General features: G+C 38.1%; 1 protein-coding gene across 2 annotated transcripts in view; it reads right to left on the bottom strand.

The window, feature by feature from the left end:
- Positions 1–18588, bottom strand: part of AMBRA1 (autophagy and beclin 1 regulator 1) — a 168294-nt gene that overhangs the window by 83547 nt on the left and 66159 nt on the right. For both annotated transcript variants that reach the window (XM_060763813.2, XM_060763821.2), the window contains 2 exons: positions 13505–13585; positions 13301–13401 (listed from right to left, as the gene is read on the bottom strand). In XM_060763813.2, the coding sequence (XP_060619796.2) occupies positions 13301–13401; positions 13505–13585 (182 nt within the window). The remainder of the gene's footprint in view (positions 1–13300; positions 13402–13504; positions 13586–18588) is intronic.

An 18588-nucleotide genomic window follows, 5' to 3' on the forward strand; every position in this document is an offset into this window, starting at 1 on the left:
CCAAATTCTCATCTGAAATAACCCTTGTGCAGTGAATGGGAGGTCTTGGATTATATACTTCATATCCTGAATCAGGTGGATTGAATGGAGCCAGATGTATCTTTGGAGCACTACGGCATTAGCCGCAGCCTTCACACTATGGTCAGACACATGTTTCACCACAGTAATCTGCTGCACTGCTCCGTTATGTGAGTCAGACTGCATTCTTATCACTGTCCAAAAGGCAATCAATGAGGGGGCAATTTGTTCTCATAGGAATTGCTCGTACACGGCCATAGTCATTTGATAATTTGCTATTCTAAATAACAAATCAGTCATAAAGTATATTTCATGGGCCACAGAATTTATCTTAAGCTCTCCTTTATCAGCCAGAATAGCATGGGACTTCTTAATTGATCTGGATTGTGCTGCTTTGACTATAATTGAATTAAAGTGTGGTTGTTTGAACAGTACAGTGTAATCCTCTTCCTGCACCCAGTACAGATTCTTGATCCTCCTTGAAGTGAAGGGAACTGATGTTGGGACTTTGCCAGGAATAACATGCCACTTTCCATAATCCAGGATACATTTCGTGGGTGTTGCTTTGCCCAGAACAGCTTCATTCTTCTTGATAAATTGAACTGTGCATACATGGGCCTGAAGCTACTCTATTCTCTTCATGCAGTGTAACCAGCTAGTACTTACTGGAGGTATAGTCCCCATATGATCAAGGAAGATGTTGCAGGTTACATTTCAGACTGCCCATCTCTAGTACTTCTGTTGCAAGCAATGTGAGCCATTGTGAAAAAATATATAAACTTGCAAATATTGTCAAATTACTTTTCATTAGTCATTCTCTTCATCTATATACAAAAACCATGTTTTGTGGAAAATGCTCTCTTAAAAGACCCAACAGAATGTGAGAAATGCTTTATGCCTGACTAAGTAAGCCTAAACGCCCACAAAGAGACATAGAACCTCAAGGGGCCCTTCCTCCCCCACATATATTGGAGCACTGTTATAAATCTATATACTCTAGCATACAGATTGCTAGAGTATGCAATTTTGGCACAACATAAAATAATGCAACCCTTTGACCACAAAAACACTCGTTTTGCTACTATGGACTTGTTATCCAATTAGGGGTTCTGTAGAACTCCTCAGTTGCACATATCCGGAACATAAACCTCATGAACATGGCTCTAATCTGTGCACTTTGATAGTATCAGGCGTGGATTTGCATGCCATGCTAAGTTGAAATAGGCTTGAACTTACACATACCCTTTGACTATTCCCACACAGATGAAAAGAGGATTTTAGAAATTAGTTCACTGGGTTTATCAGGTCAACCAGTGAAAATGGTGGTTAATACTAACTATGGTTAATCTCTAGGAAATCAACATGCCATCTTTTTCACGTTAGTTTGCTGAAGGTAGCTACAGTTATTGTAAAGCATGGTTTGTAGCTCAGATTACATGATTAAGAAAGCCAATCCTCCTAGCCTTCTGTTAGGAGGATTCAGAAGCATTTTTATTATGTCTCAGATTTTTGCTCAATCGCATAGCCATTATAAAACTTAAAGTGTTTATGAAGAACCTTGATACTTGCATATGCAAATAATTTTAATCACCTTTCAATTTATAGTAAACTAGGTATTACCTGTTCTATTTATTTTGCATTTCCAACCATTTGCTGTGGCGTTTATTGTATTTCTGTTTTTTTTCCTTGTGTCTTAATTTTAATTCGCAACAACTCTGAAGCTATATGTAATGTTGGCAACATAAAACTATTTCTCAAAAGTAACATAACAAATTTTACTGTTTCTTCCTCAATAAATCAAGAAACTGCTGTTGAACTATTGCTGTTAAAAGAATTTCACATTATACAATTACAATATGGTCTCTGTATCCATGAAGAATATGTTCCAAGTCCTCCTCATGAATACCTGTGTTTTGACTATACTTGGGTCAAATGTGTACCACAAGGCAGCCTTTGAGAGCCTCACAAAACACTTGGGGGATTTTTTTTGAAGCATGGATTAAATGAAACCGTTGATATTGAATCCGTGGATATGGGGATACTGTGCAGATTCCATTGCTATTGCCACAGCAACATCCTATGGAATTTTGTGGTTTGTTGTTTGTGGCACTGTTTGTGGCACTGTTACTTTATGGCTGAGAATTCTAAAATACTCCTCTCTAAACTGTAAATCTTAGGAATCACAGAACTGTAATTGCAGTGCCAAAGAGTCCCGGATAGAATGATTGCAGTTGTAAGTGCTTAAGTAAGGAGTTATGCAAGTCATGTAGAAAGACAAGTGAGTAGCCCAGTTTTTAAGGGATGTGTGAAGGAAGAAAGTACAGAACTAGCCAAGCATTAATTCCAATACAGCTTCTCAGCCAAGGAGAACTAATCTAGATAAAAAGGCAGCACACTCCTTGCTTGCCCACCCATCTTGTTTTAATCAAGTCCCTATTCCCTTCTTGTCTATTTATCTACCCACTCTTTACACATGATTGAGGGAAGTTCCATATTTCAACTAACTAACTAATCTTGGCCATCACACCTAGTTTGACCCCTAGCCTTCCTGAATTAGAAATACTGGCCTGGGCAAATCATGGTTAAAATTTTGCAAATTAGTCTTGGTGAGCTCCTTCCATCTGTTTAAGCATAATCCCACAATTTGTTAACACTGTCCCCTGTTAGAAAGACTACCTTGGATTTCATTTAAATCAGAACTTAGAAATGCAATTAAAGAGTGACTCGGCATTTTAGATGTTTTTTAATGTGTTTGATTGATTGATATGTATTTTAATGGCCTATAGTGACCATATATCCCATTTCTATTTGTTTCTCCTACAGTGTTGTCCTCATGATCCCCCCCCCCCGATGCTTTAATGAAGACCTAACTCCACTGTTTCGTCCCCTGTGAGCTCTTCTCACACAAATACACTTTTTTTCACTGCTATCTAACCCAGAGTTTTATCATTTTATTGTGCGCATTTGGCCCATCCACTGTGTTTGATTTCCCATTATTTTGCACTGTTTATTTTATTTGAATGTTTTATGTATTCTATTGTGATGTAATTTCCCGTTGTTCTGTATTTTTATTTTGCTGTTAAGTATCTTCGGGCTTGGCCTCATGTAAGCCGCCTCGAGTCCCCTTTGGGGAGATGGTGGCGGGGTATAAATAAAGATGATGATGATGATGATGATTATTATTATTATTACTATTATTGCAAAGGCTGGGTGGTCATCTGTTGAGGGTTTTTTGTGCTTTTCTTGCATGACAGAAGAGGGTTGAACCAGGTGGGCCCCAGGGCCTTCCACTGAAATACTGTTAAGTTTATGTTGCATAAAATTGTTCTTCATTTTAAATATTGCACTGTTCATTCTTTCCTTCCTTCTTTCTTTCTTTTTGCACCACAAACAAGATATATGCAGCATGCATAGGAATTTGTTCATGTCTTTTTTCAATTAGTTCACACAAACATTCTCCATCGATCTGCCACTGGCCCGGCCCATCTGTCAAATTTTAAAATGCAGTGAAGACCATGTGTCCAAAAGTTTCTTGGGGGTTCACAAGAAACTTTTCCTACAAAAAGGGCTCTGCAGTTTTAAAAAAATTGAGATCCTCTGCCTTAAGCAATAAGCTATCTGCATTCAAAGAAATCTCCCGCTGAAGATATTTTTTCCTCAGTTTTTGCTTGATGCCACTTAGGTCTTCAGAACAAGAATTCCTCTTTTTCTAGTTATGCCATCTTGCATAAGTGAATATGAAGGACATAGGCTTGTATTTATGCAGGCTGAAGAAGCAGCGCAATTAAATCCTCATATCTGCATTTAGCAATATAATCATGATGCCAGTACCCATCTCCCAATATGATGATGATAATTGCTAAACAGAAACCTAATCATTTTCTAACGCTCTTGCTACATTGATAGAGACATGCTGTCAAGGAATTATCTCCTACCATGTAACAGAAGAGACATTTAGATGCTACAAACATTTCCATAACCCTGGAAATCACTTGGCGTGATCCTTTTGAGCTTCAGAACAGAACTGCTTAGAAACTACTCTACAGAATACTGCATAAATCTGCAGCATGCCAAGAATTAAAATGCAAAATAGGGAAGTAGAGCTGCTTCAGCAAATTTGAAACAAGACAAGTTGGGGCATCATTTTAAATATAAATAAGGCAGTGTGTCCCATATTTAAGCAACTTATACTTCTGGAACTCTTCTAGAGCATGCCAATTTAATACAGTCTGGTAAGTATAAAGATGGCTGCCTTCTACCTGAGACTATTGGAACTAGTTATGATGAGTTACATTCATTTAAACTGAAATGTGTGCAAGCAATATAATTCAGAGACCTGCACAAGCCTGAAGGGATGGTTTTATAATTTGCTATGATGTTGTTCCAAACAGAAAATATGCTAGCCATTACCAGCTGTGCCATTCTCTTCAACAAGACTGGATAGAGTTTTTACACTGGTTTAAACCATCCCCAGGCCTGGTAATACCAATGTCCTTGAGTGTTTATTTTATTTCTTCTGCAACCCCCCTCCCCCGCAAACTGTGTCCCTAAGGAGCCAATGACTTTTTAGGAACAAAGCATAGAAAAAGCAGGTGCACACATCACTGAAGTATCATACATAGGAGTTTAGCAGATATACCTCACTTATAAAAGAAGATGTGTTATCGGGTTTTATTTCTTTCATAAAAACTTTGGTAACAGAAATAACAGGAATAATAGATTTAGGGTCACAAAATAGAGATAGCACAACAAACAAGAAAAGTAGTTCCATATTTTCAGCAAACCTTTTATTTAAAACTGATGTTTGATGGATGTGAAATGAAATTACCAGTTTAGGTAAGCCTTGCATATGCAAACAAAAATGTTTGGAACCTTCTAGAGACCTTTGAAGGCATCTTCCAAAATGCATCCCAGACCCCACTTTTCTTATAATTTCCATTTTGGTGTCAAAATGTTTAAGATCTATGCTTTGTGAACATGCTAAGTAATCAGTGTGACAGGTCATGTTGCTTTCCCTTTTTCTCTCTGTTCTGCCAATAGTATGCAAGCATACAAGCAACTATAGCAACAGCAAGACGAATTCCATTATTTTCCAGTTCAGGTTTTATTACATTTTTTCCGAAGATATGCTGCTTTGACCCAACAGGAAAAGTCTGTCTTTCCCCGACCATCCTGCAAGCCAGACAGAATACAAAGAAGGGGGATCTAGGATCCCATTAAAAGACTTAGCAAAAAGGAACTTCTTTGTCAGAAGCTTTGTTAACTGGGGTATGACTGTATATTGTTCTACAGAAGTGATTTCAAAGGCCATCTAGTTCACCCTGCATGTTCTCCCACTTGTTATGATAGTAGAAAATCTATTACTTCAACATCTGTGAAAGGTGATGTCCCATCTCAGCTTTAAAATGTCTAATGAAGGAGAGTTTACCACCTTTAGCATTTTCCTTTTTTAACGGTTGGAACTGTCTGGAAGTTATTGTTAAAGTTCAGCTAGAATACCCTTTCTTGCTATTTTAACTGCTAGTTTAGGTCATATGCTCTGGAGCACAATAAAAAAGACAGTCCTCATCTATGCAACAACTGCTGAAATACTTGAAGCTGGCTTGCATTCTGCTTCTTGATGCTCCCTTTCCAAATAAAATATACTTGATGCCTTTATATTTTCTTCACTGCAGATAGCACCACATCTTTTCAAAGCTCCCCTCTGTATCTGATGATTTTAAAAATCTATGTAACATACATATAGCAAATATTTCTGTATTTTACATTTTTAAATACTAAAATAAATAGAAATCCTTGAGCACCTGGTCAACCTGAAAAGTAACCCCAGCCCCCAGCAAACTTTTTCTGCTTAAAAGAACTTCCACTCCACATTCTTCACTGTTTTTACTTTCTCCTGTGGAGACAAACTGGCACGTGTCTAGAAGGCAAACCAAGAGGACCTCGGTATGAATATCAAGGTCTACAAGAAATGCCTAAAGGAGGCCTGTACATCTGACATTCAGCAATCAAGCACAAACCAGATGGGATGACTTTAAAATATACAGATGTGGTATTGATGTCTGGTAGTAGCAGGTGGGCTCCCTCTAGTTTAAAGGCCACAGGAGATTATCAGGTAAAATCCATCTGTGTGAGATCCTAACAGTAAAGAGGAATTTAGTCTTAAAGGGAGGGGAATGTACTGTAAAAACAGCATCATATGGTATTCTAAAGAAGTTTGAGTAGCTATGTGAATATGGTTTCCAAGGCAACAAAACTAGCTTGTTAACATGCTCGCTTTCATCATTAAAAATGTGAAAGGTAATTGGGTTAATTATTGAAGCAACAGCTAGCACACCACCAATAATTGTCCACTTACCAAAGGCATCTGAACAGCAGTTCTAATTCCTACTTGGATTGAATGACTCATAAGTCACTCACCTGAATGATTGGCTTACATAAAGAGAGAGTGAATGATATATTAGAGAATAACTTTTAAATGGAGAATTCCCTAACAAGTCACTCCACCAAGGAAATACAAAAAGTAGATTTGAATTATTGTCCTAACCATCTTTAGGAGACTAGAAATTATTATGAACTAAAACACTTGTTCAGGCATGGTTGAAAAAAACAAGAACAAATCACAGCCTATGTATATATTTCAATGTCCTTCATGAGCTATAGAAAGCAAACATAAATACATCACTGAAATCAAAAGGACAACATATTATTATGTATGATAATACTACTTTTTTTTGTGAAGCCTATACATACCTATATAAAATCTGACTTCCAAAATTTCCAGAGTTGGAAATTTCATTCAGAATTGAAATAGGTAAACCAGATATTTTGTTTTTTACATTATTTCATCCGATGAACGGGGGCGGAAGGAAGAGTGAGATAGTCTTCAAGGACTTCAAGGTTAAAAAAGTTCTGAATGAATTTACAAAAATGGAAAAGACTCAAGTTCTTAGTTAATACCTCCAGGAATCAAATTTTTAAATAGAATATTCACGTTACTATTATGTAATTTTTCTACAGCCCAATTTTATGTGTTTTCCAAAATGATGGCATTCCAAGAAAATAATGAACAAGAGTTCATATATTTTTGTTCCTTATTTTTGAAAGGTGTTCATCTAAACATGCTGTCTTTTCTACATACAACTTTAGACTGTTGCACAATATAATTATATGAAGTGTTGTTCTTTTAAATTTAATTTTTACATTTGTATTCATTTCATATAGTCCCTTTAAAAAGCCATTGAAGAAGCCCCTGAAGGAGGTCATGCATAAGGTAAAACATGTTGGGCTTTTCCCAATAAAAATAAAAGATAAAAACAGATATCCAATGAGCAGATGGAAATGTATCTCCCTTTTTTCCTTTGGATTTCATTTGGTATTTCTCTAGTATTTACTTCTTCCATCTCTACATGGGTCTGCCTTTGCAAGATGTTTGGACTCCCAACAGAAAATGCGGTTACCAGAATACTGTTAGGTAGATGATTTAGATCACTTATCACTGGTCTTGCGTAAGTTGCACCAGCTTCCAATGTTCTTTTGTGTTCAATTTAAGCCATTGTTTTGACCTTATGAAAATAGCATATTTGAGTGATTGCCTCCTCCTGTATGCTCAAAACATGACATCCTCACAGACTCTGTTGCATCATTAGGTTTGTAAATACATGTGATATATTTTTATATCACATTATTTTTATTTTATTTTTAGAGCCGTACCTCAGCTCATGGAATCCTCTCCAAAGGGAAACCATTCCCCTTGAATTTCAAGTAGGCATCTAAGACAAGGCTCTATTCTGTCTCCCATGCTCTTTAACATCTACATGAAACCGCTGGGAGAGGTCATCCGGAGTTTTGGAGCTAGGTGCCACCTCTATGCAGATGACACACAGCTCTACTACTCCTTTCCACCTAATTCCAGGGAGGCCTCTCGGGTGCTGGACGAGTGCCTGGCCGCTGTGTCTATCTGGATGAGGAGGAACAAGCTGAAGATCAATCCCGACAAGACAGAGGTCCTTCTGGTCGATTGTAAACCTGACCGGGGTATAAGGTGGCAACCTGTGCTGGACGGGGTTACACTCCCCCTGAAGTCACAGGTCCGCAGTTTGGGAGTCCTCTTGGATTCAACGCTTACGCTTGAGGCTCAGGCGTCGGCGGTGGCTGGGAGGGCTTTCGCACAACTGAGACTCGTGCGCCAACTGCGACCGTACCTCGCGAAGGCGGATCTGGCCGTAGTGGTCCATGCCTTGGTCACCTCCAGATTGGATTACTGCAATGCGCTCTACGTGGGGCTGCCCTTGAAGACGGCTTGGAAGCTCCAACTGGTCCAACGATCAGCAGCCAGGATGCTAACTGGGGCCCCTTACAGAGAGAGGTCAACCCTCCTGTTCAAGGAGCTCCACTGGCTGCCATTTATTTTCCGAGCCCAATTCAAGGTGCAGGTGCTTACCTACAAAGCCCTGAACGGTTTGGGACCAGCCTACCTGCGTGACCGCATCTCCATCTACGAACCCACGCGTTCTCTTCGGTCATCTGGAGAGGCCCTGCTCGTGATCCCACCGGCGTCGCAAGCGCACTTGGTGGGGACGCGGGACAGGGCCTTTTCCGTGGTGGCCCCCCGACTCTGGAACACCCTCCCCAAAGACCTTAGACAGGCCCCTACATTGGCTGTCTTCAGAAAGAACTTGAAGACCTGGCTTTTCCGATGCGCCTTCCCAGATTAGGAAATCTCCACCACCAAGTCCCATAAGCACTTTATCAGAACCAATGATTGCTGCACATCGCACATCGCACTTGCCCTGGAAGCCCTATATACACCTCCTGTCACATCAGCACTTTTAATCTTGTACCCATTGCTCTGGCCCGGCCCAGTTGTGTTTACTGTATTGTGCCTGTTGTTTATTTTGCTTTATTCTGGTTTTAATTGTTTGATTTGCTTAGATTGTATTGTTGTGTTGTGTGTTGAGGCCTCGGCCTGTGTAAGCCGCATCGAATCCTTCGGGAGATGCTAGCGGGGTACAAATAAAGTTTAATAATAATAATAATAAGAAGAAGAAGAAGAAGAAGAAGACAATATTATTTCATATGCGATTTGGCCCTTTAAACTGAAGTGGCTTGTACTTTTAAAAGAAACTGTTCCTGTCTATTTTTAGATAATGTTCTTAAATGCTTTCTAATTTTCTATTTGGTAATGTAAATAATGGTTAGTATATTTTGCATCATATGTAGGGCACTGAGAGGCTGAGTCATTATAAATGGATTAATTAATTAATAAATAAAGATTGTGAACTGATGTGTTTGGGAGGTCATCTGAAAGCAGAAACTATCTGGAATTTGGAATAGCTAATCAATATCTAATATCTTTTTTTCATTTCAGGAGCAACTTGAGAAACTGCAAGTCATTTCTGATGTGAGAGAATTGGCAGTCTGCAAGGACGTTGCCCAGGAGACGTCTGGCTGATTTGATATTTTACCATCCTTGTGGGAGGCTTCTCTCATGTCGCATTGGGAGCCAGAGCTGATAGAGGGAGCTTATCCACGCTCTCCCCAAATTTGTGCCTGTGTCCTGTCTTCAGTCCTGCTGGCACAAGGGTTTAACCAACTGCGCCACCGGGGGCTCCATCAATATCATATCACTGGAATAACAAATTCTGCCTCAGTTACGGTCTCCCTATAAGGTTATTTAATTCAACTATGGACTATACTTCATTATATCTAGATCAATAAGAAAACTATGTTTTTACATGTTACCATGAATAGTGCTTAAAAAGCCAGAACTCTACCTGCACCAGCACTAAAAATTCACCAGCACTAAATAATCCCAGGAACCAGTAGCTGAACTAGTAAGTTAAACCAAGCATTCAGAACTAAATAGAAATTACCGTCAAAAATCAAAATAAATCACATTACATTATTCTCAGAAACAAAACAGTGAGCAAAGAAAGCACCGTAAAATCCAATATGGTTACAGCAGCTTGCCAGTATGAACAGACTAACTATTGTGTTATAAACCAGCCTTTTCAAAGGGCAGTTTCAAAGTAATTAATTTCAGTAATTAATCTAGGATCAGATATTGCCAAAGCATGAGGAAATGTATTAAAGTCATTCTTTTGAATCAGGAGGTATAGCTAGTATTCTTCCAACAATACAGAAAAGGATATACTTGAAGATATGGATCCACTATGGGCATCAAAAACAACACTATAGCCAGGAAGGTTTTCAGGTTATAAGCTGGTTCGTTGAAGGGAAATAAAACTCAGCATAGCACAGTTTCTATACAGCATAATACCTCCACCCACCAATAGTACTTGTCTTATTTGGTTCCAACTCTCATTTCTGAGTCTTTATCCATTCCCTTGCAAATGGCACTAAAACATCTAACTACAAACAAATTGGACAATGATGTTCTGCATGGTTTATTAAAATCTCAATGTAACTTGATGCAGATCTTTAATTACAAAAATCAATGCGACTTCAGCAATTTCCTATCCAAAACACACCAAAGAACTCAGGGATGTAATAACATAATTTAGATGCCCAATGACATTGTGTGGGAATCTGTCTCTTATTTGGCTTTGGATTGGTAAAGAACTCGGGGATTTAATAATATAATTTAGATGCCCAATGACATTGTTTGGGAACCTGTCTCTTATTTGGCTTTGGATTGGTAAAAGAAACTGCCTTCCTGGGGTACTAAAGGTTTACTTGTATTCACTCATGGAAGTTCAAACAAGCTATTTTCAACTAGTGTATATATTCCATATCATAGCCATAAGAGTAGAAAGTAAAGAGCTGTCCCATGGTAATAAAAGTAAAACAAAACGAAACCTAATTACTCCCATCAAAATTGATTAGCAAGAAAGGTTACCACCAGCAGCAGCTGAAAGCTTCTGGGGAAGAAGTAAATCAGATGTCTCCAGCAAGGCAGAGCTGGAAAAGAATGCTGCCGTGTTGCCTGGCAGCAAATTGTCATCTCCCGGTGAGCTAATTCCATATGCCTACCACAAAATCCCACACAGCGAACTAGAACAATGAAAAGATGCATCTCAGATAAAAGCAACAGGTCTCCTCTCTATTCCCTATGCACTTATACAACAAAAACAGGAGGAAAGTAGATATTTCATGTTATGTACGGAAAGCTTATTTCCAGGGATGAGCAAAGAGGCAAGTCCCTTACTCTGGTAAATAAGAGGTAGTTTAAATGAATTTACTTCTGAGAGGTAAAGGCTCAGAAAAAGGGAAGGGAATATTGGGTTGCTGTGAGTTTTTTTCTAACAGGGCTGCATTTACTTGGAAAAGTAACCTATCAAGCAATTGTATGGAACTGCTAACACAGGTCTGTACATTCTTCCCTCTAGCCACCCTTCATTCACAAACCACAAACTGTATTTGCACGTAATGGCAAACTATGATGTCCACCTTATTAAGCCATGTTATGTATCAGAAGCATGTTAGTGCAAGCCCTTTGTTTACTCCTTCCTCTGTGTAAGTAGATAAACAAACTGAATGATGCAATTAAGCTTCCTTTTACATCTAAGCATGAGAGCATGGTTGATTAATCCCATCAACCTGCAGTTTCTAAGCATGTTTCAAAACCAAGGTGGGTGAGCCATCCATAGGAGACTACGTGTTTTGATCACCATTGCCCTTTACGGGAAATGATTACAGAAGACTTACAAGTAAACCTAATTCTGGGAGAAATCTGAAAAGATGGGATGGAATATTCTCTAATTTTAAAAACTGATTTATCAGACAAGACAAGACAAGACAAAACACTCTCTTCTTGAAATCCAAACAGAATTATATCAAGGAAGAAAGACATGCAAAATATCAGTCCCCAAATGCAAATAGATAGTTATCCACTTAGTCTTAAGATTTTCCAAGGCAGCATCAGCTGATTATACTGCAGTATTCCATAATAACCCACAATAATTTCAAATGAGTGTTTTTATACAGCTATTATACCTTCAAGTTGAAGCTCAGAACTTACTTTGTGTACATATTCACACAATTAACATGCTAATGCACCATTTTCTGATAGCAAAATGTTTTTCCAGTATAAATGTGTGAATCTCCTGTGGCTTATAGCCTGTGCTTCCCAGCATTCCTCACAATTGGCTATAACAATTTAATCTCCTCACACTTTCAAGAGTAGATAGAGAGTGTACATCTCACTTTAAATCCTGTGGCCTCGCCTCATCCAGAAGGCAGGAGAAGGGGGAGGCGGTGGGCGAAGCAGGTTTGAGGCCGCTTCGCCCACCACCTCCCTGGGCCCAGCCTGCTCTTCTCCTGCCTTCGGGACGAGGCCTCGCCTCATCCTGAAGGCAGGAGAAGGGGGGAGGCAGTGGGCGAAGCAGCTTTGGGGCCGCTTCGTCCACCGCCTCTCCAAGATTATATTTGTTAAAATTGTTCTTCATTTTAATTATTGTATTGTTTTAAAGTGTTTTTTGAACTACAAATAAGATAAGTGCAGTGTGCATAGGAATTCTTTCATGTTTTTTTCAAATTATAATCTGGCCCTCCAACAGTTTGAGGGACGGTGACCTGGTCCTCTGTTTTAAAAAGTTTGAGGACCCCTGCTCTAATGAATGCAAACATTGTATCACTGTTGCATCTGAATATTTCGAGACCCACAAACCAATTCTGAACTCTATCACAAAACTTCTTTTCATGACAAGCAAAGTATCATTTTATATGCCTTCTTCCCACTCAGCATAACAAGACATTCCCAATTTTATATGTTCTATCTCCAGATGCTGCAAAAGTTTTAATATGCACCTATTAAGATGCTAATTGAATCTGAACTGTTCTTGAGAGCTGTACAAGCCGGAACATGAACAAGGCACCCTATAATTGAATTAGAGGGACTGCTGCAAACTAATCATTAACTTGTCAGAATGTTAATTTTTAAGAAGGAACAGAAACACTTCTGGTGCAATGGAGTTTTTTTTTTTAAAAAAAAAAAAAGTTCCGTCATCTTCCCTTTGGAATTCCATTCTAGAATTCACCTGGTCAGTACTACTTTTTCAAGTATAGAATCAATTTTGTCAGTAACTATTCAACAACCTATGCCTAAGGACCATTTGGACAATCTAGAGTCCATTCATTATCTATTTCTAATCACTTGCTTTTAGTCTCCTTGGGGAGAGAATAAGCAGGTATAAATAAACACAATAAACATAATAATCAGACTGTTGCTATATCATTTTGATTTTCAGACCAATTCTAGCTTATATATAAGTAACACATTCCAAAAAAGGAGGGAGGAGGAGATATAGAAAATCTTTACCTGCCAAGACCCTATTAACAGAGGAGTGAGTGGCCAAACCAGGCTGTCCACGTTCATGGAAAATCCCAGCATAAGGCAAATACTCAGGCAGCAAGAAACGCCTAGAAGAAGATATTGATATGGTAAGAGATAATACTACTCCAACAAAGAAGCTGGGTAATAGGCAGCATATTTGTCATGCCTTTTTGAGAATGCATATCTTACCTGGGAACAAAGCGTCCAAGGGATGGTGCAGACATACGGGCATTCCTGGGGGCTCTGTGTCTTGATCTGTCTCCATTGTCCCTTAAAGAGGAAAAGAAACATTTGAATTTTTTAAAAATCCAAAAAATTAAGGTAAAATTCAAAAGATGTTTTCCTAAAGCAGGGATGGAATCTATTTTATAGAATTCTCCTTCTTAACCTAAACCATGAAGATCTATTCAGAGCCTGGTGCAAATGATGAACACTCAGAATTAAACAATTGTAACCTCAAACCATTTGTACTCAATAGTGGAAACAATAACACCATGTAATCCTTACGAATTCTTGCTAAGCTAACACAAATCAACCAGAGCTCTAGTAAAAGAACCAGATCAACCATCTGTCTACCACTATATTAAATTAACTGCAATCAAAACTTTGTAAAATTTTGTAAAAACATTTTACAAACACCCCAAAATATGAGGGCATTCAGGAGCATCTAGGGTCAAAAAAGCTAATTTCTTTTTGAAGAAGAAGGTGTGATGCAACTGCACTTCATCAAAGTCTCCTGGAGGCTAATAAGTCCCTTTTCCACAGCTGCTGACAGTGGTCCAGATGGAATCCATATCAAATTTGTGGATAACACAAAACTGGAAGGGATTGATAACAAAATTCTAGAGGACTTTAACAAAATACTTGGCTGACCTGGTATGTATCACAGAAACCTGGCTGGATGAGATTGGAAGGGTTAATCTCTCTCAGTTCTGCCCACCAAGATTCTCTGTGCAAAAGCCTGGCGGGTGGAGAGTGGAGTTGCAGTGATCTATTGTGATTTCATCCCCCTGAACAGGTTCCCCAACCCACAGTCAACAGTGTTGGAGTTAATTTACCTAACTGTGGGTAACTGGGACAGAATCTTGTTGGTGTACCACCCACCCCGCCATATTAATTAATTTTAGTAGATCATTAAAATAAGTGGGGAAAGGAGCTACAGACAAGAAGTCATTGCTTTTGGAAAACATAGCTTCCCCACAGATGGACTGCTCAGTGGATAGATAGAGCAGCAAGCGAGTCAGACCTGAGGTCTTGTAGACCCCAAGTTTCTACACATTTAGACAGGAAAGGGCCATTGTTATTTTGACTAGATGTCTCTCCTTGGGAAAATCTTCCTGCTCCCCCAGATATGGCCAGTCACCTGGGTCTGAATCAAATATTTGAGAGAAGTGAAATGGACAGAACTTATTTAAATACCTCTCAGAGGACCCATTTCTTCCTCAAAATGAGTCATTGGAAGTATCTGATGCAGACAGAATGCTGGCTGATCTATTAAAATAGTTTGGAGGTCTTGTGCTTAACACAATGGTTCTATGGTATGAAAACTTCCAGCATCTAATGCAAAGAGCTGAAGTAGATGGTGTTACTATGTTGCCAGCTAACAGTTATTTCACTCCTTTAAAAAAAACACTCCAAAACCTTCTGAGTGCTCAAAATGGATGAGAGGACGTTTCTTGGTAGAATTTAAATGCTATCTTGACGGCAAAGAAAGCAGGTGTTATGATTGCAGCACAAAGAAAAAAGTTACACTGTTAGGTTTCAATGAAGGTCTCAGAACCTCACAGTTTTAAATAATTTAAGTATAAGAAGTACAGCTTCATTTTTACTTCAACAGAGTTCACTACATCCTGCACCAAAGTCAATGTGCATCGAACTATAACTACTGATGTGTGCTTGGAATAAAACTAAAAGATTATGTTTAACAGGAAAAGGGCTTTTAACAGAACATGGTACATTTATTGCAATTTACTTATGTGCCTTCAGGTCATATACTAAGGTAAGCCTATCAGGATTTTTTTTTTGAAAGATTTATTCCTCAGAGACACAGAGCATGACTTGTCCAAGATCATCCAGTGGGCTTCCATGGCCAAACAGCGATTGGAACTCATCTCCAGAAATATAGTCCAATATTCAAACCATTAGTTCATGTTGGATCTTGTATTTATTGCAATACCTATTGGCATTTTGTTATGTTTATTGGGATGTATTTCTGTCAAATATGTAGTATATTGAGAGACAGGATTTGAAAATGTCAAACTGTTATGACCATATCTGAATTTAAGGATTGGCATCAGATTTCTTTTGAGTATTTGCATGAAAAGCTCCCTAAAAATCCATAATACAGGGAAGGAAAAGAACAGAAGATGAAGGTAGCTTCAGAGCTGAAAGTGGAAACTCAAGATCAGTGTCACAAAACCAAAACCACTGCAAAGAAATTAGGAAGAAACCCACACAGAATTTTTTAGAGGTCACACATGAGAGCTATTGCCAATGAAGTGTCAGAAACTACCTCAGGCCAGGATAAGAAATTTATTAGAAAGTTTTAAATGTTTTTTTTCCTTCTTCTTTGGGTTGTAAGTTTTTCAGGCTATATGGCCATGTTTGAGAAGCATTTTCTCCTGATGTTCTGCCTGCATCTATGGCAGGCATCCTCAGAGGGTTTTTTCTTTCTTTATTTTTTCAAAAGATTTGTTGAAGTATTTGAAAATGTTAAAGTATCTGAGGACAATAAAGTACCATTAATTGCTACAATTGCTTGTTGCATTGCTCATAATTGTTAGGTAAAGAGAATGGCGTAAAACTTGAAAAATCCCAGTCAAAATGCCTTTTCAAATAACACTGCAAAAAGTAAACTACTTCTTACATGAATAAAGTCACTTTGTTCCCACTTGTTTTGCTTTTGAAATGAGACTTATGTATTTATTTATTGAGACTTTGCTGCCAAAAACAACCCAGTAGAAAATTGTTACATACAAATTACTTCTTACTTTTAGTGATAGTAAAAGGAGCAGGTATTGTATTTAAGAAAAATGCAACAGATTGGATCAGAGGGAATGAGTAAACATTTGTGTTTGTTATTCCATTTCTGGTGAGGGTATCTGCCTCTAATATTCATATTATACAACTGTGACCATAGCTGCTTTTCCTAGCTTTACAAATGGATCTCGTGTAACAAATAAATCTAAAAGACCAAACTAATCACAGAAGAGTAAAGCAATTCAGGAAAAGTGGTGACTGCCGGGCAGGCCTCATGCAGACTTCCCAGAGTTCATTCTGAAGCTACCTGATTATCCAATATAATCACAAAATAGGTGGCAGAATTTCTCCTTCAATCCCTGCCCAAAAACGGCTACAAAACACCTTGTGAACAAATAACATGCCAACAAGCATGTAATGTCCAGGAAGATAGAAGGAAATGAATGGTCCAAGCAAGATACCTAAATGCACTACTTGTAACTTGTTACTTTAAAGCTCTGCTTACTAGTTATCTTCAAGAGCAAACTGTTTTCAAATTCTATACAGTCCAGTTTGTCATATCAAAGACATTCTAAATTTGCCTCCTTTTTATAGAATGCTCTGGTACATATATAGAACACAGTGCAATGCATGCATAGAACATTTTAACCAGATTTCAGTATCTATTTTAAAATGTCAACCTTTAGTCACCTTCAGTTCTTTGCAAACTGTAAGGACAAGAGAAATAGCTGGCGGAGTGGCAGCTGGTTAACAATTTCACACTGGGCCCAGCATTACTATCAGTGACACACACAAAAAGTGTGTTGACAGAGTGTTAACAGGAAGTAGTAAAGAATTTTTTACTGAGTATCTATGTCTTTCAAATGTAGCATATTGTCATCCCCTAGGTGGACTCGAGATAAAAAGAGCACAAACGATTTTACATAACCAAGACGTCTGAACATATCTTGACCAAATTTGGTCAAGTCATTGTGCAAATTAGTACATCTGAGACTGGCAAGTCTAACGAACATATTTCTTTTTTTTCTGACCAATTAATAGCCGTTAAATTATACCACTAGCTAATTAATACAAAAATTGTGCACATGCAAAGAAATCAAAAGAAAAATTAATCTGTAATTCATTCTAGCTAAAGGGAAAAATGTATAAGCACGGGGATTTTGTAAATTTTCATTTAAAATCTGTACCAGTTAAAAGGAATATTTTAAGATAAAAATAAAACCCATTTTTGAAGGGGTTTTTTACTATGAAGAAAAAAATTACTTTCAGGTATAAACAAAATGAAAGAGCTGTGCTGATAAGTATTGTCGTCACTGCTTTATGTATTAAATTAAGGCGAAGGGGGATGTTCTTAATAAACAAAGTGTAAATGCAATAAATTTTGAAGTAAGGGAGGGAGAAAAAGAAATCCTAGTAGATTTCATGTCTACCTGGAAACCCAAGTTTTGAATATATGACAAATATAACAGTCAAGGAGAATAATATTGCCATGCCCCCAAGTCACTTCTTCTTGTTAGTAGCATCCTCTCCTTTCTAGCTATTGCTCCAAAACACTACAGTACTTCTTGCCAATCTATCAGCTAAAGTTTTAAGCCAGCAGGACTGCAGGCAGCGGGTTATTAATGGCTCTTCAAAGAGTCAAAAACATAGCCTTGATTACTTCTTACAGGGACATTAAAGAATAGAAAGAGTTCTACAACACAAAGAGCACTTCACAAGATCAAGTACCTCTGACAAGTCTCAAATACAAAAGAATTCATCACCTGGTCAAGTGCTATGCGCTGCAGCGGAACCTGGATAAATCTGAAGATAAATTGCGACAGGAAAGCCAATTTGAAAAGAATAAAGTCACAAGTTTGTGTTCTGATCTGGAAACTAAATGAGTCTCTTCTGATCTTATGTCTCTCCCTAACAGATAATTATCAAGCAAGCAAAAAGATGTTGCATTAAATGGTTACAATGGGTCATCAAAAACTATGGCGATTGGAATTTTCAAAAGGGAAAAAGAAACTCCTTAACAAATGTACATTAAAATGCACACTAAAATGAGCCAAAACATTAATGGATATGCCATGAAAGCAGCATCAGTATTGATTAAAATTCCGAGCCATTAATCTAAAGAGCATCTTATCAAACTTGTGGAACTCAGAAAAGAATATCAATTTGGGGGGGGGGGGGGAAACTTGTTCTAAGAACATTTGATAAAAAGTTCGGTATTTTTAGTTTGACTTTATATTCAACAGACATTTTCTGAAGAGACTTTACTTCCTTTTAGGTTTACAAATTCAATAGGA

Source organism: Anolis sagrei, chromosome 1, assembly GCF_037176765.1.
Source record: "Anolis sagrei isolate rAnoSag1 chromosome 1, rAnoSag1.mat, whole genome shotgun sequence".
Lineage (NCBI taxonomy): Eukaryota > Metazoa > Chordata > Lepidosauria > Squamata > Dactyloidae > Anolis > Anolis sagrei.